General features: G+C 44.8%; 1 protein-coding gene across 1 annotated transcript in view; it reads left to right on the forward strand.

The window, feature by feature from the left end:
• The window catches only part of LOC111154110 (membrane bound O-acyltransferase domain containing 2), a 119,616-nt gene that overhangs the window by 49,094 nt on the left and 42,630 nt on the right, over positions 1-27,892 (forward strand). The window contains exons 2-3 of the mRNA XM_022513502.1: positions 1,278-1,423; positions 6,668-6,745. Coding sequence (XP_022369210.1) covers positions 1,278-1,423; positions 6,668-6,745 — 224 coding nt within the window. The remainder of the gene's footprint in view (positions 1-1,277; positions 1,424-6,667; positions 6,746-27,892) is intronic.

Genomic DNA, 27,892 nt, shown 5'->3' on the forward strand with positions numbered 1-27,892 from the left:
CAGATGTGAGTAGTATTTATATCGAAAATAGCCATTTTTCCAATGTATTTACTTTTTGCTTAAGAATATATTGTTAGAACCCTTTAGGAGGGAAGAAGTGTTTAGAACCTGTTGGAATGACAGTTTGCTTGTATCGAGTCTGACTGTTTCGAAGAACAATGGTCTCTTAGACCAAGTACAACAATGTTCAACTGTTTTTCTCCTGGTAATGCAGAGAGAAGCACACAGTTGTGCTGTCTCTAGGCAGAGATGTCTCTGGAGATCTGTGGCAGCGTCTACATGAAGATGGTCTGATTGGTTCACACTGAGGCTCCTGAAACAGGGGTTTAGTTGTTTCATGGTTTTGGCAAGTTCCTCATGTTCAGTGGATTTTTTTTTCCATGTCTTTAGATTTTAAGACCTATTTTCCTTAATAGTCTGTGAGAATCTATTTCATAAGAAAGAAATGGAGATTTTTCTTGCATCTTTAAATACCAAAGAGAGCTTCGTCTTAGCCTTTAACGCGCCACCTTGCGAGGGCAGAATGTTCGGGCGAGAAGAGTGGCGGCGCGGACGTCAGCCTGCCCCTGGTCCCCAGGTCAGCACAGTGTCTCTGCGAGTTGCGGAGAGAGTGGGGAGCTGGCATGGGTGGACTTGAGGGTAAATGTGTTTCCTCACTGCTTGCTGAAGGCGCCTTCTGCTGTTGTCACTCGTCCTGCTGCCTCCTGAACCAGTCCCTGAGCGCCCTCAGAGCTGAGACAGCTGATCCCTGCCGTTCCTAAGCAGTGGTTCGAGACCCACCTTGCTTTTTGACGCCCTCTGCGGAGAGGCCGTGAACTCCACATGGAGGAGGACGCCTTCCCCCAGAGCCTCAGGGGTCCTGACCAGATCCCACCCAGGGGATATTTGGAGAAACTCTGAACCGTTTTCTAATAGAGGAAGGCCTGTGTCATTAAGACACGGTCTTTTCTTTTGCTTAAAGCACAGGGTGCCCTGTGCGGTTTCTAGGTCTGCATTCCCATGACCTTAAGGTTCCTCCAGGCCCCTCCAGCCCTTTCCACGCTGGGTGCCACCTGACCCTGCAGCACAGACGGCGGGCGCCCGCCCATCTTGCAGTACAGGGAGCTGCCATCCCTGCCCAGGCCCCAATTTTTGCTTTTGTTTCTGTTTCTCTGGTAAACTTGGGAGATCTTAATTTTATATAGCTTCGGGGTTTTTCTCCGGAGAATTTAAATGTTGTATCAAATGAAAGAGTCAAGTCTCTGTTGCTAATATGGAATTTTAATTTTTCTTTACAGGTCAACTTTGTAGTGTGCCAACTCTTTGCCTTGCTAGCAGCTGTTTGGTTTCGAACTTATCTACGTTCCAGCAAAACTAGCTCTTTTATAAGACATGTCGTTGCTACCCTTTTGGGCCTTTATCTTGCACTTTTTTGCTTTGGATGGTAAGTAATTGTTTTGATTATATTTAAATGAAGCCTTTGGACATCTTTGTGGTTGAGTGTGTACAAAGATACACGATGTGGGTTTTGTTCTTATCTTTATATGTAAAGTTTTATATTTTTATTTTTAATAGAAAAAAAGTGTGGAGATTGGGCTCTGTCTCTTCAGTTTGGGCTCAGAGGGCACTTTGCTATTTGTAGTGTACGAAATAGCACAGATGAAGGGAAAAGGCATACAGACATTTCCTTCTGTCGTGACCGATTCTCTTCACCGACTTTGACATCTTTTATGCCAAGACATGTGGTTTTAAGAGTCTGGTACAGCCCAGTGATAGAACTATTACCATTTTTTAGATTCTGCCATTAGTAAAAAGAGGTTTTTTGTTTGTGTTTGGTGGGAAAAAATTCCTTATGACGGAAAGCTTTTCTTTATGACCCTCTAGATGTTTGTGTCACCTTCGGTCAGCTCCCTTCCTAACCGCAGGGCTTCCCGACAAACCTTAGGTACAGAAACCCCCTCCTTCCTGTGTGTTACGGGTGGCTGGTTGGGTGACAGAAGGAAATCAGGAGAAGAACACACGATCTTGGCGAAGCCACAGAGACTCTCAGGGAAGGGCCTCTTTGTGATTGCTTCCGAATTGTCCTTTTTAAGTGGGAGCTTCTGCTGCTTGCTCACTGGCTGTCCTGTGAGCGCGCTCACAGATAAGGCCTTGGGGGTTTGCTCTTCTGAAGACTCTTGTTTGAGATGAAAACTCCCCGAGCAGGGAGAACACACTGGCCAGACCTGTGCTTCCGTCGTTCCTGTCGTGGGGGATAGGGTCTGCGGGACCTTGGTCACGCCTCTGCGTTTGTGCGAGGACTTTTTTTGAGTCTTCTGAGGGCTGGACTATGGCTGGTATCTCTTAATCTAATTTTTGGCTCTGGCAATTGCAAATGTTTCCTAGAAACTATGGAAAAAAAATCAATCAAGGATCATGTATTCAGCCTCTGCCCTATTGGCAGGTGGCCAGTCCTCTGATAGGCGCAGCCAGCAGGCAGTATCTGTCCTGAGGCTTGGAGCCGATCACTCAGTTCCCAAATACGGGCTTTTCCGCTTCCCTGTGATGACAGTGGATTTGTGGCATCAAAGTTTTCTAGTTTTCTCAGATGATTCTACTTATATTTCTCATAAATCATGCTAGAGTGTGTGTGTGTGTGTGTGTGTGTGTATGTGTGTGTACATATATATATGTGCTTTTTTATTATGAAACTTCTCAAAATTCAAACTTTTCAAATATACCCATTACCCAGCTTCAACAGTTTTGAAAATTCCACCTTTCTTATTTATTCCCCAACTTATTTTTCTGAATTAATTAGAATCATATCCCAGTCTACATATTTCACCCTTAAATGCTCCAGTATTTGAGAGATACGTTTTATTTTTTACCTATTTATTTATTTAAAAGTTTTGTTTTTTTTAAATTCATTTGAGAGAGCGTGAGAGCATGCAAACAGGGGGCAGGAGCAGAGGGAGAGGGAGAAGCAGGTTCTTTATTGAGCAGGGAGCCCAACGATGCAGGATTTGATCCCAAGATCCTGGGATCAAGACCTGAGCTGAAGGCCGACACTTTACCGACTGAGCCACCCAGGTGCCCTATTTTTAATTTTTTAATACCTTTTTAAAAGATTTATTTGAGAGAGAGAGAACGTACGCACGCATGTGTCCAGGGGAAGGAGCAGAGGGGGAGAGAGAGAGAGAGAGAGAGAATCCTCGGGCACACAGCCTGCTGAGCGGGGAGCCTGAGATGGGGCTTGATCCCAGGACTCTAAGCTCCAGGCCTGAGCCAACATCAAAGGGTTGGATATTTACCGAACTGGACCACCCAGGTGCCCCTAGGGGGCACATTTTAAAGAGGGGTTGGAGAAGGCTTGTAGTTAAGAGTGGCCAAGTCCAGGGACACCATTCATGTAGTGGTCAGTATAAACAGAGTAGAAAACGGAAATGTAAGTAGTGCCTTTTGGGGTTGGGCAACAAGGAGCACTGTGAAGGTGAGCATTCTCTCTTTCCTTAGGGCTCTGTACTGAGGAGGTGTTTTCTTGCCAAGAAACCTTCTCGGATGCCTTACACACAGTGCAGTGAGGAAGCTGACCTACGTAATCCTTAGTATTTCAAATCATATGTGAGAACGAGGATTTTTAAAAATAGAGTTCTCTGGTCTTTTTTTCGAAAAAAAAAAGAAAGGAAAAAACCTCGAAGAAGAAACGTTTTATATTCCTTTCTTTGGGAAGAGAATTTTTTTTTTTTTTTTTTTTTTTTTTTACTTCTCTGTACTGGGTCTAAATAACTCTTTGCTAATTGGAATGAGTAGGGTAGGTAGAGGATCCTTTCAGTTTGCAGTTTAGGGCTTTGGTTTTTCAGGCTCGAAGGCAGTCATTTCTGCTATTGATTTTGACAATTTCCATTTTGGGAGACATATGTTAGTACTCTAAATAGAATTGATCATTTTACCTACTTCTCTTTGGTCTCGGATTTTTTTTTTTTTTTTAACCATCATTTGCAAGTTTGTTTTAACTGAGAATTTGTTTATACTTTGAGTTGTTGATTTAACTATCCCCGATCACCAAGAAGGCTAGTGGAGTGGAGCTTGGGCTCCAGAGTCAGAACTGCACTCTGCTCTCGGCGCTCTCTTACGTTACTGGTGACATGGCGCTCCAAGCCTTTTGGCTTCACCTTCCTCGTCTGCAAAAGGGGCTCAGTGATCATGGCAAGAGCTGAAAGGTGTCACCCTGCAGAGAGGAGCTTAGTGCCGGAGCCAGCTCACTGTGAGCCTGGACAGTCACCCCGGGCTAAGACTGTAGTTGCGATTATCTGCTGTCACTCCCGGAGTCCGGTGGGCACTCCGGATTGGAGACTTGCTGTTTGTCCAGTCTCTCTTCTAGTGTTTGTTGCGCAGGATTAATGTTGTCATTGTGTCTTCGCCTCCCTCCCGCAAGCTCTGCACACAGAGACCGCGTCCCGTTGGCTCTTCATCCCCCGTGCCCGGGACGGCGGCAGCCAGCGAGCACACCCGTCCCACTGGGATCCGCTGAGTGCGCGGGGAGGGGTTTCTCACCCTTTTTGAAACTTGCGTTCTTTTTTGCTAAACATAAAATTTACACCTGTGTTTGGTGTGATTTGAAATTCGAAATAAGATGTATCATCTAAAGAATCCCCGAAGTTTTGAGAGAAAGGCTTACTTTGTTCTCCCCGTCCTGGGGCGGCTGGAGAGGCATGAAGCCCTGGCGGTGGCCCCAGCCTGCTCTGCCCCTTCAAGAGTCAGCCGGCGGGTGACTTGCCCAGAAAGAAGGCACTTGAGTTCAACGTCAGTTAGGGTGCTCAAGGGGCATGTGACTTCGGGACTGAGTTTCCGCAACTCTAAAACGGTGAAGGTTAGAGGAAAGACCTTTAGGCCACCTCCTGTCTTGAATGTCTACTTTACTAGTAATAGTTGGGTGCTTACTGTGCACACCCCAGGCCTCACCCTGCACGGATCCTCTCTTCAGCCTGAACAATGTGTGGCTCCCCCGCATTTATGATGTTCCTTTTCCTAATGAGAGCACGTGGGGGGCTGCACGTGGGGGGATGACGAAGAAAGACCCCAGAGCCATGAATGAGCGGAAAAGCCACTCGAGGCTTGTTGTGGAGGTCGACGATGCAGAGGCGAGTGGAGATCTGCTTCAGACGACAAACCCGTATGGTCATGGCGAAGGAGGCTGGCATGACAGGAGGCAGGCACGGTGTGATGTCACCCCCACCCCCCTGTCCGATTGCCAAGCACGTCGTCTGAGTGGGGAAGCCACGGGAGTCTGGAAGGAACCGTGGCCCAGTCTGAGAAACAGAACTTGTAGCTTCTAGAGTTGTTGTATTTCCAAGGAAATCTAATCATACAAAAGGAAAAAAGTCCTCAAAAAAACTATTTTTAAGACCAATATCTTTAATGAGTTCTACTCTCAAATTAAAAAGCCCTTAAAAGTGTATAGTGATCCTCTTTGTCATTTCCCCATTAGATCTCTTAATGAGTCATCCGTGCTGGCAACAGGTAGGACGGGGATAGTTAATCAGACAAGCGTGTGTTTTAATCCTGGTTCTTCAGCTTCCTTCTGTTTCTGTTTATACTCGTGTGTGTTTTTCTGCTTTCTTATGACTTCCTAGTGACAGTAGTATTCCAGCCAACATTGTTTTTGTGTGTGATATGTGTGTGTTAGATGGAGGGGGAGACAGACAGACTGACTGACATCCTCTGTTCATTGGGTTCAGTAAGTTTCTTCTGTGGGCCTGCCTTGGAGCCTCCTTCTTACTGGTAATATTTCTATGGAAAAATTTATTCAAAAGTTTAAGTAACTTTCCCACACTAGAGATGCCTGTTATGCTATAATGATTAGCTTAAAAAGTAATTTTAATTACAGGTTAAGATCTTTGTTTATATTTTAAATTGTGTACAGTGGTTTGAAATTTTTTTCATAAATTATTCACACCATCAGAGGGGAAAGGGAATTGTGAGTACCTGTCTGTGTGCCCATGCATGCGTGGTCTCAGGGATAGGTTGGATTGAGCTTAAAACCAGAAACCCTAATCACGTTCACCTGAATTTTATGAAATGAAGGGATAAATTAGTTCTCTCATTTAAGGGTGGATTTCCATGTTGGGACGTTAGAAAATTCGGTGTCACCGCAGCCAGAATGTTTTATAGATGGGTGACCACAAGCGAAGAATTAGAAGATCATTTGACTTGAGCCATCGTGCTTTCCGGATAAATAGATGTGGGTGTACCTGGCTTTCAGTCAGTGCTATTGTTTGGTACTTTTTGTTGCTTTGTGAGAAATAGTTTTAGGTATTTGGGAAAACAAGTAACTAGTGTTCTTCTCTCAAAAGTTTTCTGAAATCCAGATTTATTACTCCTTTTCATCATAGTGTCCCAAGTTATGAAAAAAGCTGTAATCCCTGAGCCGCATAACCCCATAGCGCTTTTGTGTAGCCAGGAGACGGGGAATGCCAGGGTACTGAGTGTGCCTTTGTGGGGCTTCCTTTCGTTTTCCCGGCTCTTCTGGGGCTTGTGATATGGGACTCCCTCCGAGGCACCCACAGAATTCTAGGCTGTGGAAGTTAGATTCCTTACTTTTTATCTGGACATGTTCTGTGTGATATGTAAGCACTTTGTAGTCTCCGTGGTCTCATCGTGATGTCTGTGACTGGCGCCTCTCTTCTAACAGCGCTCTTGCTTTTTGTAGGTACGCCTTACATTTTCTTGTACAGAGTGGAATTTCCTACTGTATCATGATCATAATAGGAGTGGAGAACATGCACAAGTAAGTGTTGCTCTTTATTGCCATATCAATATGTATTTCCCTGTGATAGAATTAGATCAAAATACAATTCTGTCACATTAAACATTACTCCAAATTGTGATAATTTTCTCAAGAAGAGCTGTCATACATTACTGAAAGCCGGCTTTCTCAGCCTCGGCTCTGTTGACATCTTGGGCTGGATCATTCTTTGATGTGGGGGCTGTCCTGGGCACCGGAGGATGGTGAGTGGCATTCCTGGCCCCCGCCCACTGGGTGCCAGTAGTGCCTCCACCCCCACTCCCTCTGAGTTGTGATAACCATAAACATTTCCAGATATTTCCAAAGGTCCCTCGGGAGACAAAACAGCAGCCACGTTGTGTCTCTTGTGTTTTCTGAATATAGAGCGGTTCTTTCGAGTTCTCATGAAGCATCTGTTGAATGAATGAATGAGCAAATGGACGAATGATACTATGACTCATGCCTGACAGCAGTCCCTTTCCTGGTCATCTCCTGAAGCTCTTGCTTCGGGGCCCGGGTCTTCATCGTCTCCTTTATAGCCCTTAACTCCATCTCAGGGTTGCCATAACAGTAGCCCTGTGTCCTCTTCCACTTGTGGCAGAATCCCAGACCGAGTTCTTGAACCTGAACATCTGTGCTGGGCTTTACCTGGATCTCGGTCCCTAGGGACAGTGGAATGGGCGGGAGGAGGGGCCAGGGAAGCAGAGAGGATGGGAATGGGAGGACGGGTATAGACGTAGGAGAGGAAGGGGAGTAGGTGTTTTGGGCACCCTTCTGGAATTGGAAAGGCATTTTCCCTGGAGAAGGCAGCACAGCGTGGCTGTTCTCCAATGTACGGCACAGAGCGCAGACCGGCGTGGGAACCTAAGTGCCCTTCATGTCAGCTTTTTGTTTTCTGACTTTTCTATGGGAAAACTCGTTTTGAGTTCTAAAAATTCTCAGACTTCTAGAACACAGCACAAAGGAACTTCCATTATTTAAATACAAAGAGCAGAAATGTGGGAAGGTTGAAACGGAAAGAGTAGAAAATCCCCTTAGCCTAGAGAAGTTAAGCTGAAGTATTTTCATTATAAGTTGGCAAATAATTTTCAACAAAACAGATGACCTCAGTAAAAAAACGTCGAAGTTGTAGGTGTATGCAGTAAAATCGTGCCTGCCTAATGGGCTTGCAGGCGGTGGTAGGAAAGTAGTTTTAAACTTACCGTTCCATCGCCTTGCCTCCCCACCAATCTGAATGAACATTCTTGTGGGCCAGTGTTGCCAGAAACTGAAAGATAAAGGAGATGTGGTCCTCGCCTCTGAAGTGCATGGTTGTGTTGGTGATTTTAAGACAGTTAGTCATGCAGCAGTTGTTACCTGACACTGGGGTCCGGCGATGGGGACGAGGACGTGCTCTGTCTGACTGTCGAACCCCCAGTCACAGTGCTGAGTGTTAGCAAAGAGGGATGTTCTCAGGGCTGGGGGAGCATAAGAGAGGGAGCCACCAGCTGGGAAAGGAGTGAGGTCCTGGCTCTGTGTGTTCAGCCGTTTGCTCTACGGCCAGTAGAATAAAGGAGTTGGGCACAGAGTGCTGATATTTGGTGTTAAGTAGAAATTATGCTGATGTGTGTTTTTAGGAATTGAGAAATACGGACACATCCTCTCCCCAGATGCCTCCTGTACTGATGGTGACCCCGCGCAGCAGGCTGGGTCACGGGGAAGATTGGGTGCAGACTCTGCCTTCCGACCAGCGGCCTTAGGGCTTGACTGGATGAGTAGAGGTTTGCGGTCCTGGATGCCCGGGTTTGAATCCAGACTCTGCTGAATTCTCTTTAGCTTTGGGACCTCGGCCACGTCACTTGGCCTTTTGGGCCTAAACTGGATTAAACCAGTGACTCTGCCAAGGAGCCTGTGCCCACCCGCTTCGTGCTGGGGGCGCCTGGGTAAGCGTTTGTTTGCGCACCGGGCTCAGCCGGAACAAGAGCTGTTCGGATGCCACAGAGGTCATTCTTAGTTTCGCGTATTTCGCTGTTTTTCCTGCCAATGTCATGTCAGAGCCTGGCCACATCCCTGGCCACCGTGCACTGTAATTCATCATTTCTTCTTCCCAGGACATGAACCCCTTGGCAGGGATCTTTTACTTACTTTTTAATCCCATGGTTGAGCATATAGATGATAGAAGCTCTCTGTAGGTGAGGTTACCTTTTCTGTTCTGAATGAGTATTTTGTGCCTTTTGTCTTTGAGGTTTTTTTTTTTTTTTTAATGTTTTTAGTTTGGTGTTTCCAAACATCCCGTTCATTCCTGCGATCGGCCTTGAGTGGTGTGCTTGATGGGCTGACCTGCAGCTCTGTGGGTGTTTCTGGCTCACTACCTCCTTGTTCTTCCCCACTGAGCCACAGCCCTGCGGGGTGCAGTGGGGCTGGGGCAAGAAGAGGCAGATGTGGCTGACCTGGCCTTGATCTCCATCCAGAAGGACCCCGAGGAGCAGGCAGCACAGGGTCACGTCCACCTGTTGTCCACCTGTTATCCACCATCTCTACTGAGACTCCTCCAGTGTGGATTCCTAGACAAGGATGGCATTAGGAACTGCCGAACTCTACTAGGAAGGAACGATGAGCTCGGAAATGCCATCTGGCAGGCAGAAGCCTCAAGTCACTTGAAAATTTGTCCGCATGAAGTTAATTAGCAGCGGGTAGTGGCTCAGAGGGAACTCTATGGAGAAAATCTTAACTTCACTGAGAACAATACCATGGTCCCGGGAGAGGGAGTAAAATGTGGCAGGAAGGAAACTGGACTCTTGGATTTTTTTTCTTTTATGCTCTCTGTGGACCATGTTTGAAAGCCTCGTGGTGCTTGGGGATAAAGACGTGGGCCCTTTTGGTATGGTGCTGCCAGAAGTTGAAATTCAGCGGGAAAACAGTAATTCTAAAATCGATTTTTTATGTGATCTTATTTTTATAATAGTTAATGCTTCCATAATTATTGTGTGTCAGTCACTGTGGAAAGCCCATATAATAGCCTTTGGAGACAGTGTAGACTGGACCTCCGTGTGTCTGTCTCTACCCAGGGCCCAAGCTTTAGCTTTTTACCTCTGCAGTCGGTTACTTCTGAGCATTAAGCATGATGATTATGAGAATGAGTCACTGAAAAAGAAACATCCTAAATTGATTGAGAAGATGTGATGTGAGCCAACAAGTTGAGGGTCCCCAACAAAGGCAGGGGTGTTTATGTGTTCGTCGTTCTTCCTTCGAACAGAGATGCGGTTATCTTTATCTGTTGGCACACTGTGCTTGGGTTGGGGTCAAAAGTTTTTGAATATTCTCAGTTCTCACAGGGAGGAAAGCCTGTTACTTGGTGATAGGTAATAGGATGTCTGGGTTCTGCTGGATTTCTGAAAAGTCTTGAGGACGTAGCATCATTCCCTCAAATCCTGCACTCAGGAGAGGGGGCAATTCAGTTCCTTTATGCCATTCAGTCAATTATAGCATCTCTTTTGGAGGTATTCGAATTCTACACTTTCTTTCTTTCTTTTTTTTTTTTTAAATTAATTTATTTATTTGACAGACAGAGATCACAAGTAGGCAGAGAGGCAGGCGGGGGTGGGGGGTGGGAAGCAGGCTCCCTGCCGAGCAGAGAGCCTGATGTGGGGCTTGATCCCAGCACCCTGGGATCATGACCTGAGCCGAAGGCAGAGGCCTATACCGCTGAGCCACCCAGGCGCCCCGAATTCTACACTTTATTTCTAATTGTGTGCTGGATCTCTCTGTTAAGAAGGAGGGTTCAGTCATCCTTGAGCAAGTGAGGGAAGCTTTTTTGTTCCCCCTTCGTAGGATGAAGCCAGGGTTTTTATATGTGTGGGGGGGTTATATTAATGTAAGGATGTTAATAAGACTGACACCCCCCCCCTTGGTAAATAAAGGCGTTACTTTGGGTGACACTGTTCATCTGAATGTATTAGAGTAAAGAGAAATTTGCACAGGTGACTTGTGTACCGAGGTTCTGCCTTGTCAGGTCTGCCTAAAAATGTCTGATTAATAGCTAATACTCCAAATTAATCACTTAAAAAAACAAAAGAGAGTTTTGGAGCTGTTATCCAATTAAATGATAAATCCTTGTTTTGAAGATAACAATTCATATGTTATCAAAAATAACTGGATAGTTATGATAATTAAAAATAAGAGTACCTTTCACTGGAAAAGTAGGATTCATTTTCTGGCTTTAGGTACTTCTGGAAACTAATTTTACTTTTACATTAAGCCCATCGTCCTTGCCAGAATGTTGAAAGGAAAATTAAAAACTCACATAACTATCTGTTAGGGTGATGAGCAGAATCACTCAGTAATAGTCATAACACATGCCGCTACAGAAAGTTTGTGGTCCTGGTCACAGTTTTGTGAGAATAAAAGCTTTATGACTGCTTTCCTCGTCTTCTTGACTTTGGAGTAAGAAGTGAGGAAATGGTTTTGGAAGATCAGGTCTTGCTAACGGATGGAGGTAACTGTGGTGTGACCTTACAGTAACTCTGTTCACATGTGTGAGTTGTGTCTTCGCAATGTTAGAAGCACTATGATTTCAGAGAGAGCTGTTGGACTCTGACTTCGGCATTTGAATGATGGAGGGACATCTAGGTGCCAGTCCCTTTGTGGAGTGCTTTTTACAAATATCCCAATTAACTGTCCCAACAGGCCTGTTTGGGAGGTGTTCCTAACGTCCCAGAGGTTAGTTCACTTGAACACAGACACAGAACCAGTAACCGTCAGGTCTGCAAGTCTGTGACATCCATGTATGTTGTTAGATTATTTACCAACAGTCCTTTACAGATTTGTTGTTGTTGTCTTTTTTTTTTTTAGTTGGAGAAACAAAAGATTTTCAACTGTTTAGTGGACAACATACAAAGTCTTGGGTCTTTTAAAAATGCTTTAATCTTTAAATACGTATCTGAAGAAGAGTGATTTAATCTCTAAAGCCTCTCCCATTCTTTAAACTTGTTCAGACTTTTGTAAGTGCTGTACTTCAGGTCGATGTTTACTAAAACACATAAAAAACATAGATTCTAATATGCTGTTTTAATATCAATTGATGAAAAATAGAATATTAAAATACTTTTAGATTAATTTGTCAGAGAAAAAAGTACTGCCCTCCTCCTACTTGTTGCTAGCTTACTGAATAATTCATATTGAGAGCAGTTCTGGAAAGACAGACAGAAGGTAATGGAGGACCTACCTGAAGATCCAGAATGCGGCTTGGCATTGTGGTGAGAGGGGATAACGGGGCGTATTTCACAGTAAAAACCGAGCTTTCGCTTAAACTTAATGAAGACCAGAAAGAGATGGGATTACACGTTTTTTCCTGACCTAGAAATTAATCTTGTGGGTTTTACAGAGATGTGCCCTTAGCATGACTTGTTGTGCGAAGAAGATGGAATCAGGATGGACCAGACACTATTTGCCTTTCAGGGTTTTGGAAGATCTTGTATGGAACGCCTTCGGTTGGAACAGTTTAATTTTAAAATTCCAGTGATTAGGAAGCTATCACTTAGATTACTTTACAAAGCTTTTTTCTTAAACATGAGAGCACTAAAACGTCTAGAAAACAGACTTCAAGGATTGAAAATAAAATCCAATGAAAGAGAAGGATAAAAGTTAAGAAGTGAATAGGGTAAATTCCCTGAAGGACAACAGAACATTAATCATTCATAAATTACTGGTAATAGCTTAATTACCATTAAGAATTAACATTTATTAAATCCAAATTCTATGTCCAATACACATTAAATGCTCAAGTGAATTCCCATGTAGTTGTCATGACCACCCTGTGCTGGAAGCCTGTTCTCAGCTTCATGGTTTGAGAGTCACGCAACCCAGCGCAGGCCCATACAGCCAGTGCTCAGCAGGCTCAGAGTCTGAAACCAAATCTGTCCAGTGCCAGAGCCCATGCACCCAGCCACTAACCTCAGCTGCTCCCCGGCTGTACCAGCATGAGGATCCTCTATGGGAAACAGTTGGTGTCCTACCCCTTTTATTTTGGGGTTATTTTCCTTCATCGTTATCTGGTGTGCATGCAAATAACAGAAATGAATCTCAGTTTGACCACTGAGGGTAGCTAAACCCTTGTAAATCTAATTCTTGGGTTAGTTTTTTTTTTTTTTTTTTTTTTTTTTTAAAGATTTATTTTTCAGAGAGAGAAGTGGGGAGGGGCTCAGAGAGTGAGGGAGAGAATCGCGAGCAGACTCCCTGCTGAGTGTAGAGTCGGATTTGGGGCTTGATCTCATGACCCTGAGACCCATGACCTAAGCCAAAACCAAGAGTTGGATGCTCAACCGACTGTGCCACCCAGGCGCCCCTCTGGGGTCAGTTTCTTAATTTACCTGAGCTTCACTTGATGGCTTCTGTCATAAATCATTCTTCTTACCCCCATAGCTAACAGAACATACTTTTATCATCAGCATTTTTTTCTGTACCAGTAATTCTCACCTCTTGGGAGTAAAGGGAGGTTACATCAGAATTTGGGGGAATGAGATCACGATTCTGATACGTCAGACCCCTTCACCTCCACCAAGCAAAGAAACAAGAGCACTGGCCGAATCGGACACCTGATGTAGTGTTCATGTCCGCTGCCGTGAGGCGGGCCTTCTCCCCCCACCCCTCATGGCTCTTCCAGCCTTGGGGCTTGCCTGGCTGCTCTATCCTTTGTCTCTCCCAGTCACCATGGTCTGCCCTCCTCTAGATCATAGTTTGCAGAGTGCGCTCCAGAGACTTCTGGGGGTCCCCGAGATCCTTCTAGGAGGTGGAAAGGTCGAAACTATTTCCATAATGACATTTAGACATTATTTGCCTTTTTCATTTTCATTCTCTCACGGGAAGACAACGGGCCTTTCTCCAGAGGCTGTGTGCTGGTGATACGGTGTGGAGCCTTTGCGAGTTCAGCTGTCTTCTGTTGGGTCAGATGTTACAGAGACTTACCTAGGTGTAAAACATTGCCACCCTTCTCATTAGTCTTTTTTTAAAAAAAAATACTTAGAAAATATATTTTTCCTCAAAGTGTGGTTTATATTGGTATGTACTAGGTTTATCATTATTTTGGAATTACATATTTTTAAAATCCTCAGTTTTATTCTAGTGTGGTACAGACCCGTGGCTCTTGTTTATGTGGGTGACGCTTCTCTGGTTTCTTCAATAATTTTTAAGTGGGTATAGGATCCTGAGACCGAAAACTGTGAGAGCAGCCGCGTTAGCACGCCCCCGTGCCCCCCGCAGGGCTTCCGTGGAGCGCTCACCCAGCTTCTGTCCTCGAAGCCGTCTGAGTGCCTCGCCAGCGTCCTTTGTGTTGTGCTCTCGCTGTCCACGTGCCTGGTGCCGCTCTGCTTCTGAAATCTCTTAAGCTCTGGAGCCCTCAGGGAGCACAGCCTTCTGTCCCTGTGCTTGTCTGCTCCCTTGCTCCCCCGGGCTCCATCCACGACGGGTCGCGGATGCTCGTGGATCCACGTCATGTCTTCCTGACCTCGCTTTCTGTGTATTTCCACCTTTCTCACAGCCTCTTCATCATGCCACACACCACCAGGCAAACGTCCAGTCTGGGCTGGACACAGGTCTTCAGTGTCCTCGGACAGCCACGTGTTTGAGACAGAGCCACACGGGGCGACTACAGACACTTGATTTCTTATTTCACCTAAGGCTTTGTGTCCTTGCAAGTTACTCTAGTGGAGGTTTTTCATTTTTGTTTCCCATTCTTCTCAAAGATGACTCTAAATTTCAGTGACCTTTAAGTCCATTCAGCTTATCTCTACGTGCTCACACCTGGCCGACAGTGTAAGCTCATAATTTGAAGTTATGGGGTAGAGAAGAAGATACTCCTTGGAGATCATCCTTGGAGACGCAGGGTAAGGTGGTGGAAGGAGTAGCAGAAGGGAGGAAGCGGAGGGGACCCCAGCAAGGAGGGGATGTGAGCCGGCTGTCTGCAGGTGGTCCTTCCCAGACAGGGAAGAGTGCCACCCCCCCGTCCTGTTCCTTTCCACACCCGGCCCATGTGGTAGAACCAAACACATCTGGGGCCTCTGCACTCTGTCCTCACTGATGCTCTCTCTGCATTGTCCTCCAGCTGAGCAGCCAAGGCCGGCGCAGGAACGAATCCTCGCTGCTCCCAGGTCCCCTCCATGTCTAGCCGTCAGTAGGGACTCCTGGTGCTTCAGTTTCCTCTTGGGCTGTTTTGAAGTTCAGACATCTGTAAGGCCTTTAAAACAGCACCTGTCATGTAGTGAGCCCTCGTTAGCTGCTGCTCTTCTCCACCCCCGCCCATGTCTCCCATCTGCTGCTGCTCGGCAGTGGGGCACCTGGACACGCACGGGAGTCTGCCGGCCGCCCGGCCTCCCTGTCCCCTTGTCTGGCCTCCGCTCTGCTGCCCCAACCATCTTTTAAAATGTCTGCCTGACTGTGGCTCTTCTGCTTGGACCGTGCCCGGCTCCCTTGGCTCGGCAGCTTGGCAGTGCCTTTGTGCCTTTGCCCTGCCTTCCTTTCCTCTCTTGGTTACAGCTCTCGCTCCTCGGCTCCGACGGGCCCAGTCATAATGGGCCGTTTGTCGTCCTGAGCACACACTCTGCTGTTTCACGTTTGGTGCCTTTGTGTTTGCCGGGAGCCCCCTACCCCGACGTGCATTCCTGCTGGTCCCGCAGGGTGTGACCTCTGGTCTGGAGCCCTTCCCCTTCCAGCCTTGCTGCTATCAGCGGTCACCCTCACCTTGCACGGCCCCTGTATGGCACATGTTGTGGCGTGCTGGACATATCTGGTCGCAGGCAGGGCCGCGCTGTGGCTGAGACCCCGGCTAGAGAGCCACACCGCCCTGTCCCGTGCACCTGCTTGGTAGCTTGGTCACAATGAGTTCTCACAATAGCTTCTCTCTCTCTCTCTGTCTTTTTTTTTTTTTTTTGAAGACTTATTTATTTCAGAGAGCATGAGCCCAAGATGGGGAAGGGGAAGAGGGGGATTCTATCGAGCAGACTCCCCACTGAGCAGGGAGCCCAGCATGGGCCTCGATCCCAGGATCCTGACATCATGACCTGAGCTGAAATCGAGAGTCTGACACCGAACCAGCTGCACCACCCAGGTGCCCCTGAGTCACTGAGCCTCTCTAGCCTCAGTTTCCTCATTTGTACGTTAGGATTAATAATAATTCCTACCTCATAGGACTGTAGTGAGGATGAGGTGTCCTGGGTTTCATTAGACATAAGACGCCAGGGCGGGTGAGATGTGCCGTTATTTCACCTACCCCTGTCGAGGGTTACCTGCCGTCAGTTGGGGGAGCGTTCTTGATTTCAGACGTGCGGAAGTGTGAAAGTATATGAGTTTGAGATTCAGCGAGATACAGTCCGCAGAACCGCTGGATGGTGCGGGCTGGGGGGCCCCGCATGCATCACCCGGTACGTGCTCGCCTCCCTTGCTGGACTTGGAACCTGAGAGGACAGGGACTAAGCTGGTTTCGATTTTGTGTCTTCAGAGTCTAGCCGGATAGCATTAGTGATTGCTGTGTGTATCTGAACACTGCTGAAGGTCGGGAGCCGACCGTTTCCCCAGACCTACAGCTGACGGTGGACTGAAGTATGTTCCTTTTCTTACAGGTCCCAATTTCTGAGAAGCCCTGACCGGCTCAGCTTTTGCTCAGCTCTGGGGGCGTCTTCTTCCTATTCCCGCTTCTTAGATCTTTGGTATTATGAGACAAAATATGGATCTGGAAAATTGTAATTGACAGTCTTTCTTTTGCTTTTAAGAACTTTGAAGAATTAATTGAACACTTCCCTCCCGCCACCAGGTTTCCTTCTATAAATTTTTCACTCTGAAGTTTAAGAGAAGAAAGATGAGGGGCGCCTGGGTGGCTCATTCGTTAAGTGTCTGCCTTCGGCTCAGGTCATGATCCCAGGGTCTTGGGATCGAGCCCCGCGTCGGGCTCTCTGCTTGCAGGAAGCCTGCTTCTCCCTCTCCCGCTCCCCCTGCTTGTGTGCCCTCTCTCGCTGTCTCTCTCCCTCTCTGCTGAATAAGTAAAATCTTAAAAAAAGAGAGAAAGAAAGAAAGAGGAGTGGTCTTCTGTGTGGGTGGGGAGGGAGGTCAGGGCCCTGTATTAAAATGCAGCCCCTGAGGGATGGGGAGGGACAGGTTCCTAATCTTCTGCTTGGTAGGGGCCCAAGACCTTTGAATTGGGGACTGGTAGGGGTGTTGTGAAGCCTTTTCCAAACATTCTTTTTTTCAGAGTCCTGGTTTTAGTAGCAATGAGAACAGGCTGAAATCAGGATGTGTTTTTTTGTGGATAATTGTCTTTCCCACTTGCTCCCAAGATTCTGTCATTACATTGCCAGATGTAGTTCTTGATGTTACTAAAAGCTTTAAGTTTATGCAAATTGATTGACTTACCGGGAGAGGCTGAGGTGGGGGACTACTAATCAGATGATATTTTGAACTAGAATTCGAAGGTTTTAAAAGTTGATGTAAACTATAAAAGTCTATATTTTTAAAGATTAAATAATCTTGTTTAATGCCAACAGCTAAAACTGAATTTTATTTGTACATTTGAGTCAACTTTGAGAACAATTATGTGACTTCATTATATAATTGAACCAGGTGTGGAAGCAAAAGTTGGATTTTTTTTTTAAAGCTGAACAGTAGCGGGCGGTTTGGTTCCTTTCAGGCATCTGTAAACAAAGTGAGAACAGGAAAGAATGGAGGGACTTCATCTGTCAGTGTCACTGTTTTGTCTGGTCTGGTGACTACAGCTAAGCTCTTTTCCATTTTTTCTGTGAACGAGGTTTCATAAAAGAACATATGAACTCTCTCATGGCTTTTATTATATTTGTAACTCACTGCGATCTCTTTGTTCCGGCTGAGAGGACACCTGGTCAGAAAGGTAGGGTAGATCACTGAGCAAGCCCGGACTTCCCAGGGACAGTGACGTTTTCTGAAGGAACATAAGATTACCTGCCAGTCTCTCGGAAGGAATCAAGAGTGTGTTCTGGTCACCAAACCCCAGATTCTGTATGCAGGGAGAAACCTTAAAGTGGGGATCCTGCTGAGGTGGTCACTCCACCTTACAGAGGACAGAGAAGAGGAAAAAGAAGAGTGGGAACCTGTGGTGTTCTTACCTGAGGATACCTCCACTCCTCACTCGTTGGCAGAGGAATCCTGTGAGTGCAGGTCTGGCCATGGACACAGCAGCTTTGATACCAGAAACAGCTGACTTGGTTTGGAGGACAGAAGACTTGTGCAGGGGTGACAGAGAAGGCATTCAGCCCTGCTGTCCTGCAGATGTGGGCCATACACCGAATTGGGAGATACTGGGAGAAAGAGAGCCATAAACGGACTTGAGAATATCTCCATGCAACCCTGGCTGCTTGGAGACTGCATCCAGGCACAGGGGAGGCCTGAGAGGGCCTGGGGGAGAGTACAGGCTGGGACAGACCTAACAGGTGCCGGACTGTGAACGAGTTCTCTAACCCACATGTAGATAATACAGGCAGGCCTTACTGGGCGACAGTATTTGAACACAAGCTTGGACCACTGAGCTCTGCAGATGCGGGTGACCCCTAGAGTGAGACTGAAAAATAAAACCCAAGTGTTTAAAAAACTGAGCAAAGATCTCAGCTGCTACATACCATGGGTGAGAAAGAGTGAGCAGATTAAGTCCGAGCTAAAAAACAAAAACAGCACAACAATGTTCAAGGAAAAAAAAAAACAATCAAAATTGAGTTACCTTTTATTATTCAGTACGTCCAGATTTAAACAAAAAACTTGGACAAATGCAGAAAAGGCAGTCAGCTGAAACTGCCTCTGCATAGATCCAGATGTGGAATTTACCAGAGACTTCAGGGCGGCTGTTATAAATACGTTCGAAGAAATAAAAGAAGATATGATGACCATGAGTCAACAAATAGGGAATAGCACTAAAGAAACAGGAACTATTGATCACAACCAAATGAAAGTCCTAGAGTTGAATAGCTAATAACCGAAATGAAAAACATACTAGATGTGCTACCTAGTGATTGGTGATGCAAAGAAAGAATCTAAACTCAGAGGTAGATCAGTAGATATCAGCCGGTGAGTAGCAGAGATGTAAAACACACTGAAGAAAACCAAACAGCTTCCAAGTCTTACAGGGCAATGTCACCCAGACCAGCATGTGCGTGGTCAGTGCTTTCAAAGGAGAGTAGAAACAGGAAGAGCATTTGAAGAAATAACGTCCATCAGTATCCCAGACTTGATGAGAAACATGAATCTGCTGACCAGAGAAGCTCAGCGAGCCCCAAGTAGGAAAAACAAGCAGATCTTCACTAAGATACATTGTAGTTGCACTGTTGAAAGACCGTGAGAACAAGCGCATCTGGAAAGCAGCTCGTTGTCTACGAGGGAACAGTACAGTTCTTACCAGAAACAGTGGAGGCCAGAGGAAGTGGAATGACGTATTCTAAATCTTTTTATTTTTTATTTTTTTTTAAGATTTTATTTATTTATTTGACAGAGAGAGATCACAAGTAGACGAAGAGGCAGGCAGAGAGAGAGAGAGGGAAGCAGGCTCCCCGCCGAGCAGAGAGCCCGATGCGGAACTGGATCCCAGGACCCTGAGATCATGACCCGAGCCGAAGGCAGCGGCTTAACCCACTGAGCCACCCAGGCACCCAAGAATGACGTATTCTAAATGCCGAAAGAAAAAATGTTCAACCACAAGTCCTATAGCCAGCAAAGCTATCCTTCAAAAACGTCAGTGAAATAAAGACCTTCCCGGATACACAAAGACTTGCCTTACAAGAAATTCTAAACGAAGTTGTTTGAGTTGAAAGGTAGCGTAACAGATGGTAACTGGAATCCACAGGAAGAAACGAAGAGCTCCAGAAATGGTACATGTGGGCAGTGAATATAAAAGATGGTATACATGTATATTTTCTTAATTTATCTAAAGGGATGTATGAAGCAATAATTAGAACACTGTGTTATTAGGGTTATACATAGATTCCATATATGTGACAATAGTAGTATAAAGGACAAGGGAGGAAATGGAGCTATACTGGAGCAAACTTGCTATATTTTATCAGAATCAAGATAAGATACATACTGTAATTCCTTGAATAATCATAAAAATAACTAAAAAACGTATAGTGAAAAAATCAACGTAGGAATTAAAAGAGTATGCTACCAAACATTGTTTAATACAAAATGAGGCAGCAAAGGAGGAACAAAAGAAACCCGAGACATACCTGAATCAAATAGCAAAATGGAGGCTATGAATCTAACCACATCAGTAATTACACTAAAAGTGAATCAAAAGGCAGACTGGATCTTTAAAAAAAAAAAGAAAAGAAAAGACCTAATCATATGCTATCTGCAACACATTCTTTAGAAGAAAAGACACCAACAGTTTGAAAGTAAGAATGGATAAGATAATCTTGCAAGTGCTGGGATAGTTGTTGAAGAACACTGCCCAGCTAATAAATGAGTTTGGCAAAGTTGCAGGGATACAAGATCGGGAGACACAATTATATTACTTATATTCCAGATAGTCCAAAAATGAAAGCACAAAAGCAATTCCGTTCATAGTATCATCAAAAGGAATAAAATACTTTGGAATACATTTAAGAAGAGATCTGCAACTGCACTTGAAAACTGTAAGACATCTCTGTGAGAAATTAAAGGAGATTAAATGGGGCCGCCTGGCAGGCGCTGTCAGAAGAGCACGCGACTCTTGATCATGGAGTCGTGAGTTCAAACCCCACATTGGGTGTAGAGCTTACTTTAAAAAAAAATGGAAAGATATTTCATATTCATGGGTTGGAAGGCTTATATTGTTAAGATGACAGTTCTCTCCAAACTGATCTACAGATTTAATGTAATCTCTCACAAAAATTTCAGGAAGTGTTTTAAAAAGAAATTGGCAGGCTGATCATACAATGTATATGAAAATACAAAGGACCTTGAATAACAAAAAATTTTTTTGAAAAAGAACAACAAATTCAGTTGTACACTGTGGTAGAACCACAGTGTATATGTGTATAAAGAAGTTGTATAATATACAATGGTATAAAGAAGTTGTGATAATAGTGTAAGGACGGGCACGTATCTCACTGAAACAAAACCGAGTCTGGAAACAAACCTTTATTTTTTTATAGTCAGTTGGTTTTCAACAAAAGTGCTGTGGCCATTCATTTGGGAAGAACGGTCTTTTCTGCAGATGGTACAGGAACAATTGAATATGTGAAGAAGTAAAAGGAGACCTTTACCTCACACCATACACAAAAAGCCACTCAGAATGTATCATAGACCTAAACGCAGCACCTAAAACTATAAAACTTGAGAAGAAAATGTAGGAGTACTTTATGACTTTGTTCAGCAGAAACTTCTTAGATATGACCCTCAAAAAATGGCCCCCACAAAAAACTAATGGTACTTCATCAGAATGAAAACGTTTTTCTCTTCAAAAGACACTTTTAAAACAATAAAAAGTCAAGCCATTGGGAGATAATATTTGCAACACATATATGTGATTCAGGACTTGATCCATAATATATAAAGAGCCTTTACAACTCAATACTAAGACAACACAATTTAAAAGTCGGGAGTATGGGCTCTAGTCAACAAGTACTCGAATATCCAAGTACCTCTAGAGAAAGACCAATGCTGAGCCTGCTGCCCTGGAGTTACTGGTATGTGGGGGGAGGTGGAGGGGCGGGTCAACAGATGCAGAAGAGCGAAGTTATTTCAGAGAGAGATGCATGAAGTAACATGGGTGCTGTCGGGGAGAGTTGACACGCATGAGCCAGCCGTTCACAGAACCAGAGCGAGAGCCCAGGATCCGGGGGAGAGGCCCACGCCCACCTCTTGAGAGTGTGTGGTGGAGTCAGAGACCGAGAGCGGCCCAGGCTTGCAGGTGCCTGGTGCACAAGGTCACCGGTGCTATGAGGCGAACTCAGAGAGGCAGGCTGGGCCACACTGTAGTTGTGAGTATGGTGGGAACCCACCAGCGAATTTTGAGCAGAAGGACGTAACTTGTCAGACTATGGCTCCAGCTGTTGGTGGCTGGCGTTCCGGGGAACGCGTAACAGAAGCTTCCAGAGGGATGGGGAAACCAGTCCAGACATGTTGGTGGCTTCGGACCTGGAAGTTACTGTGGAGAGAGAGGCGGACACTCTGGGGTGGACCGTAGGGGCGGGAGTAAGGACTGGATAGAGGATTGGCTGTGGGACATGACAAAAAGGGAGGAATCGGCTTCTGGAGGCTTGGGCGGCAGGCTGGGCGGGTGCTGTGTGTGAGGTGGAGAAGCACCGGGCTGGCTGCCAGCCCAGCTCAGCCAGGGGGGCTTGATTAGACGCTCAGGGCAGTGAGCACTGGCAGTCAGACGGGCAGTCAGTGATCGCGGTGAAAGCTTTTCAAGGCTTGGAATTAGATGAAATCTTCCAAGGAGGAAACTGTCAATAAATAAGAGAAGGTTGGAGGCCTTGTTCGGGTGACTTTTCTCAAGTCCCAGCCAGAAGAGGTCAAGCCAGCATTCCAACCTGGGTCATTCTGAACTCCGGAATCAACTACTGTGTTTTCTTGAGACACCCTCATTTAAAAACTTGGCCATTTTCTTCTCAGTTTCTATTGGCAGAAAAAGCTATAAAATGCTGGAGTTCAGGGCACCTGAGCGGCTCAGTTTGCTAAGTATCTCTCTTCAGCTCATGTCATGACAGAGTCCTGGGATCGAGTCCCACATCAGGCTCCCTGCTTTTCCCTCTCCCTCTGCCCCTCCTCCTGCTTCTGCTTGCTTGCTCTTTTTCTCTCTCTCTGTCAAGTAAATAAATAAAATCTAAAAAAAAAAAAAAAACAAACCCAAAAAAACAAAAAACTCAAAACCGTTGGAGTTCTTTTTACTTTTCCTTGGAAATCCTTTGCACTCTCTTTCACATTCTCTCCCGTAGTCAGGGACGTCTTTCCTTGGGCTGCATAACCGTCCTGTGATTTCCAGACTTCCTTTTCCCTACAACGCATCATGTACATTGATTAGTCTTTATTATTCTCCACATAACTATTTCATCCTACTACTTCTTTGCTCAAAAACCTTGGAACGCCTACAGGAGAATACCCAAAATACTCACATTCAAGAAATCCATGCCTTTCAGAATACTTGGAACCTTACTTTACCGACTAAGCTTATATTCTGTTGTTTCTCCCAGTTTTCTGCCTACGGTGTGGTGTACTGACTCTTGGCTTGACACACTCAACTGGGAAGCACCATCTTCTCTGTCACTCTCGTTCTGTGTTTGGGGCCTACATAGACATTGTCATCCCGGGAGGAGCCTTCCAGTCCTTTTCTGGCCTGTGGGGATCTTTCACACTAATTCTGTTGTGTTCCGTATTCATCTTCTCAGTACCATTCACTCACACGCTCATGTCCCACCCAACAGAACTGAAGAGAAAGTCTTCTCTTCGTCAAGCTCCTCAAGGAACTCAGTGTCATGAAGGATGTGGACAGCTAAGAAACCAGTTTTCACAAAGTGTGGTAAAGCTTTTCTAAATGGAGCCCCGTTTAGAAAGAAGACAGAAGTGACTGGTGTTCACAGCTAATCCCACAAAACCCAGCACTGTTTCTCACGATGGGCTCTCAGACATTGTGACAACATCCTTGACTTCATGGCAGGTTCTTCAACTGGAGGACTTGTATCTTTCTGTTCCTTTATGAAAGGCAAGTGTATTGAGTCAAAATGACGTCTTTGGGAACCAACTCTAGGAAAAGATAAGACGTGTGATCTTTAAATGTGAAGAATGGCTGTTGTGTATCTTTAAGAGGGTGTGTTTATAAACATGGTAATAGTGGAAGGAGCTTTCAAACTTGGTTCTTAGACCACATGGCTAGGTAGTTGATCACCTGTAGGTTATTTGAGGATAAATTAAACTGTTATTTAGGGGCATCTGGGTGGCTCGGTGGGTTAAAGCCTCTGCCTTCGGCTCAGGTCATGATCTCAGGGTCCTGGGATCAAGCCCCGCATCGGACTCTCTGCTCAGCAGGGAGACTGCTTCCTCCCTCTCTCTCTGCCTGCCTCTCTGCCTACTTGTGATCTCTGTCTGTCAAATAAATAAATAAAATCTTTAAAAAAAAACCATTTATTTATTTATTTAGGATTTTATTTATTTATTTGTCAGAAAGAGAGAGAACACAAGCAGGGGGAGTGGCAGAGGCAGAGGGAGAAGCAGGCTCCTTGCCGAGCAAGGACCTCTCCCCCCACTGATGCAGGACTTGATCCCGTGACTCTGGGATCATGACCTGAGCCACCCAGGTGTCCCTAAACTGTTAATTGTAATACTTCAGCAGAAACATCTCAAAATGTGTTATTGAGTGCAAGTAAAAAAAAAGAGAGAGAGAGACCAGTTTCACATTTATTAAAAGTCCTTTAAATGTATAGCTGGATTATTAGAATAGATAATATGGGAAATTATCAAAAAGATTTTAGAAACCTGACATTCGGATAATGGTCTTAAGACGAAATTTTGCGACTGCCAGTAGTTTGTACAAATTAGACACACGCGTTTCCCTGAAGCTCCTCTGAAGTGGTAGGAAGCTGTCCGAGGTGTCAAGTCCAAGACCGCGGTGTCAGGACAGCTGCAGCCCCAGGTGTACACAGAGGATGGTGCTGCTGAGGGGCCTGCCTGTCCTGCCCATCCAGGGATCATTCCGGGAGAGCGGCTCTGTGGGCCTGCACACAGCTCCGTTGCGACGAGCATGTCGTTCCCTTAAACTCAGAAACTCTGTGCACGTATGACGTTCTTATAAATAGGGACGAAGGAAGAGGTGAGCCCCGTTCGGGATGTTGACTTGACTTTCAGAAGCTGTTGCATAGAAAAACAATTCTGCATGTCTCCTTCCACAGAAAAACCACCACATGAAAACAGACTCAGTTAATCATAATGTTTTTAAATAGAAAATGTGAATAATTTTTAAGCAGTGATCTTTCCAAGTCTCTGCTCCTATAAATTATTTACTGAGTACTTTTCAGTCTGCATTTCCCATTAGTGCCATCTTTAGAGTTAAATCTAATGCATCCCACCAATAATTAATTTTTAGTTCTCAGCTTATGTTTATTGCTGAGATAAAAAATAAAAAGGCTAGGGGCGCCTGGGTGGCTCAGTGGGTTAAAGCCTCTGCCTTCGGCTCAGGTCATGATCTCGGCGTTCTGGGATCGAGCCCCGCATCGGGCTCTCTGCTCAGCAGAGAGCCTGCTTCCCTCTCCCTCTCTCTCTCTGTCTGCCTCTCTGTCTACTTTTAATCTCTGTCTGTCAAATGAATAAATAAAATATTAAAAAAATAAATAAATAAAAAGGCTAGCTAGATTGGGTGAACTGTAGTTATTTAATTTGAAATGGTATTTTCTGTAAGTGGATATGTGTTAATTGTGGCTAGAAATTTGGGGGTCAATTTTGAGAGAAATGGATTTGATCCATGGGCTTGGAGAATTACTTACTTACAGGTGTCAGGTGTCTGTTTAAACTGAGTGGAGTCTCTCTTCAAAATTGCCCAATAACCTATGGGCTTCAGGATCATATGACACCAGCAGAGGTCAGGTTTGGAGATAACAGTTTGAATAAAACTTGATCCTTGACTTAAAGGCTTTTGTGAGCCACTGGCAGTTTTAACCTGAGTTTGCTTCTGTCAGCATCGTGTTTCCAGCCATGCAGTGCCAAGGAGACGGAGGGGGAGGAACCGACTAGATCAGGGATGGTTTAGCAGCAAACAGTTTATACAAGAACAAACGGATCTTAAAGTGACATGGAGCCCTAGCTCACCAAATTAATCAATGCGAAAATAGCACCAGTGGAAAATCATGACCGACTAGAGACAACGCTGATGGTGACAAGCTTGTCCTTCCCCGGATCCCTGGAATTTCTGTGATCTGCCTGTGCGCACGTGTGATGGGTGCTTTGAGTGAAGATGGAATGGGAGAGCTGGGCTGTGGAGATGGGAATCACAAAGATACATCCAAAGTGACTTAAGTGTTTTTGGGCTAAGCAAGGGCATGAGAGATGGAGCTGTTTACCAGGATGGAGAAGACCACGGAGAAAGTGGTTTTGGTGGGATCAGGACTTCTGCTTGGAACATGTCAAGTTCCAGATGCTTACTAGCTAGGCAACACCTAGTGATGTTAAGTAGCTTGCTGGTTGTTTGAGTTTGGTTAATTAGTAGGCGTAACTAGGCTGGAGCTTGAGATCCTGGAAACTCAGTATCAGACATATGTGAAATCACGTGGTGGGGAGACATCCTCGTGGAAATCAGTGTCACTGGAGAAGAAAACCAAACCCGGGGCCTCGGGATGAGGAGAAATACACAAAGGAGACCGTATACAATGTGTTTGTTTCCAAAATAAGTTTAATCAACTTTAGGTATAATTTACCTAAAACAAAATAAACCACCAGTTCAGTTCAATTCCATTCTAATTAACATGGGACAAATGCATAAACCGTGTAACCACTATGCAGATCAAGATAGAGAACATTTTTACTAATGCCCTGAAGTTCCTTCCTTTCCCTGTGTAATCAGTCTGGCTCTGTTTCCAGCAGCCAGTGATCTGTTTTCTGTCACTAGAGATTAGTTTTGCCTGTTTCTTAATTCTGTATAAATGGAACTCTACAGTATGTCATCTTTTGTGTTTGCACCCCCCCGCCATTTTTTAAAAACTCAGCTTAATGTTTTAAAATTCGTCCATGTCGTGTTTATCAACAGACTGTTCCTTTGCTACTGGGTGGTTTTCCCAGAAAACCACCATAATTTATGTATCCTTTTACCTGTTTATTAATGGACTTTTGGATTGTTTCAGAATTGGGGCTATTATGAGTAAAACTTCTAAAATATTTTTATATAAGTCTTTTGTACAAGTCTTTGATGGATAGATGTTTTCTTTTTTTTTTTTTTTAAAGATTTTATTTATTTATTTGAGAGAGAATGAGTGAGAGAGAGCATGAGAGAGGAGAAGGTCAGAGGGAGAAGCAGACTCCCCATGGAGCTGGGGGACCGATGCAGGACTCGATCCTGGAAGTCCAGGATCATGACCTGAGCGGAAGGCAGTCGCTCAACCAACTGAGCCACCCAGGCACCCTGGATAGATGTTTTCATTTCTCCTGCATGTGTACAGCAAAAGAATTTTGGGGACATAGGGTGAAAGTATATTTAATTGTATAAGAAACTGCCAAACTTTTCCAAAGTGATTATATGAATTTTCATTCCCCCTGGTGAATATTGAGGACACCTGTTGCTTTATAGTCCCAGCCCCACACTTGATTTTATCATACTTTTCAGTTGTTGTCATTCTAATGGGTGTTTAGTGGTGTCTATGATTTTAATTTAGATTTCTCATGATGAATGATGGCAAGCATTTTTTTCTTGAGCTAATTGACCAATCGGACACCTTCTTTTGGTACATGTCTGTTCAAGTCTTCTGACTTGAACTTTCTTATTTTACAGTTCATTCAGATTTTTATATTTCAGTATGTCTTTTGTCAGTTTTATGAACTATGAGTATTTTCTCCTGGTCTGTGACTTGCCTTTTCATTTCCTTAATGGTGATTTTTTTAAATTAAGTTTTTAATTTTCAATCCAGTATAGTTCGCATGCGTGTTACATGAATCTGAGGGTGGATAGTATAGTGACTCAGTGCTCATCATGATAAGTGTACCCTAGGGGTGATTTTTGAGGAACAGAATTTTGAAATTTTGATGAAGTCAGCTTATCAGTTTTTTATTTTGTAGAATTTTTGTGTCTTTTCTAAGAAAACTTCATCTGCCCTAAGATCATGAACATTTTCTTTCTTTCTTTTTTTTTACCGTTTTGAAGAAAAAACTTTTTATGACTTCAAATGACATATTAATTTTAAGCAGCAGAAGTCAAACACCTCTATATGCTTCAAAATACTGTTGACAATTTTTGTTTTCTTTTTTTTTTTTTTTAAGATTTTTATTTATTTATTTGACAGAGAGAGATCACAAGTAGACAGAGAGGCAGGCAGAGAGAGAGAGGGAAGCAGGCTCCCCGCTGAGCAGAGAGCCCGATGCGGGACTCGATCCCAGGACCCTGAGATCATGACCTGAGCCGAAGGCAGCGGCTTAACCCACTGAGCCACCCAGGCGCCCCGACAATTTTTGTTTTCTGATACTGAATTAGGTGCTGTTAAAGAGATC

This window comes from Enhydra lutris, unplaced genomic scaffold, assembly GCF_002288905.1.
Source record: "Enhydra lutris kenyoni isolate GAN:26980312 unplaced genomic scaffold, ASM228890v2 scaffoldscaffold35, whole genome shotgun sequence".
In the NCBI taxonomy this organism is placed as follows: Eukaryota; Metazoa; Chordata; class Mammalia; order Carnivora; family Mustelidae; genus Enhydra; species Enhydra lutris.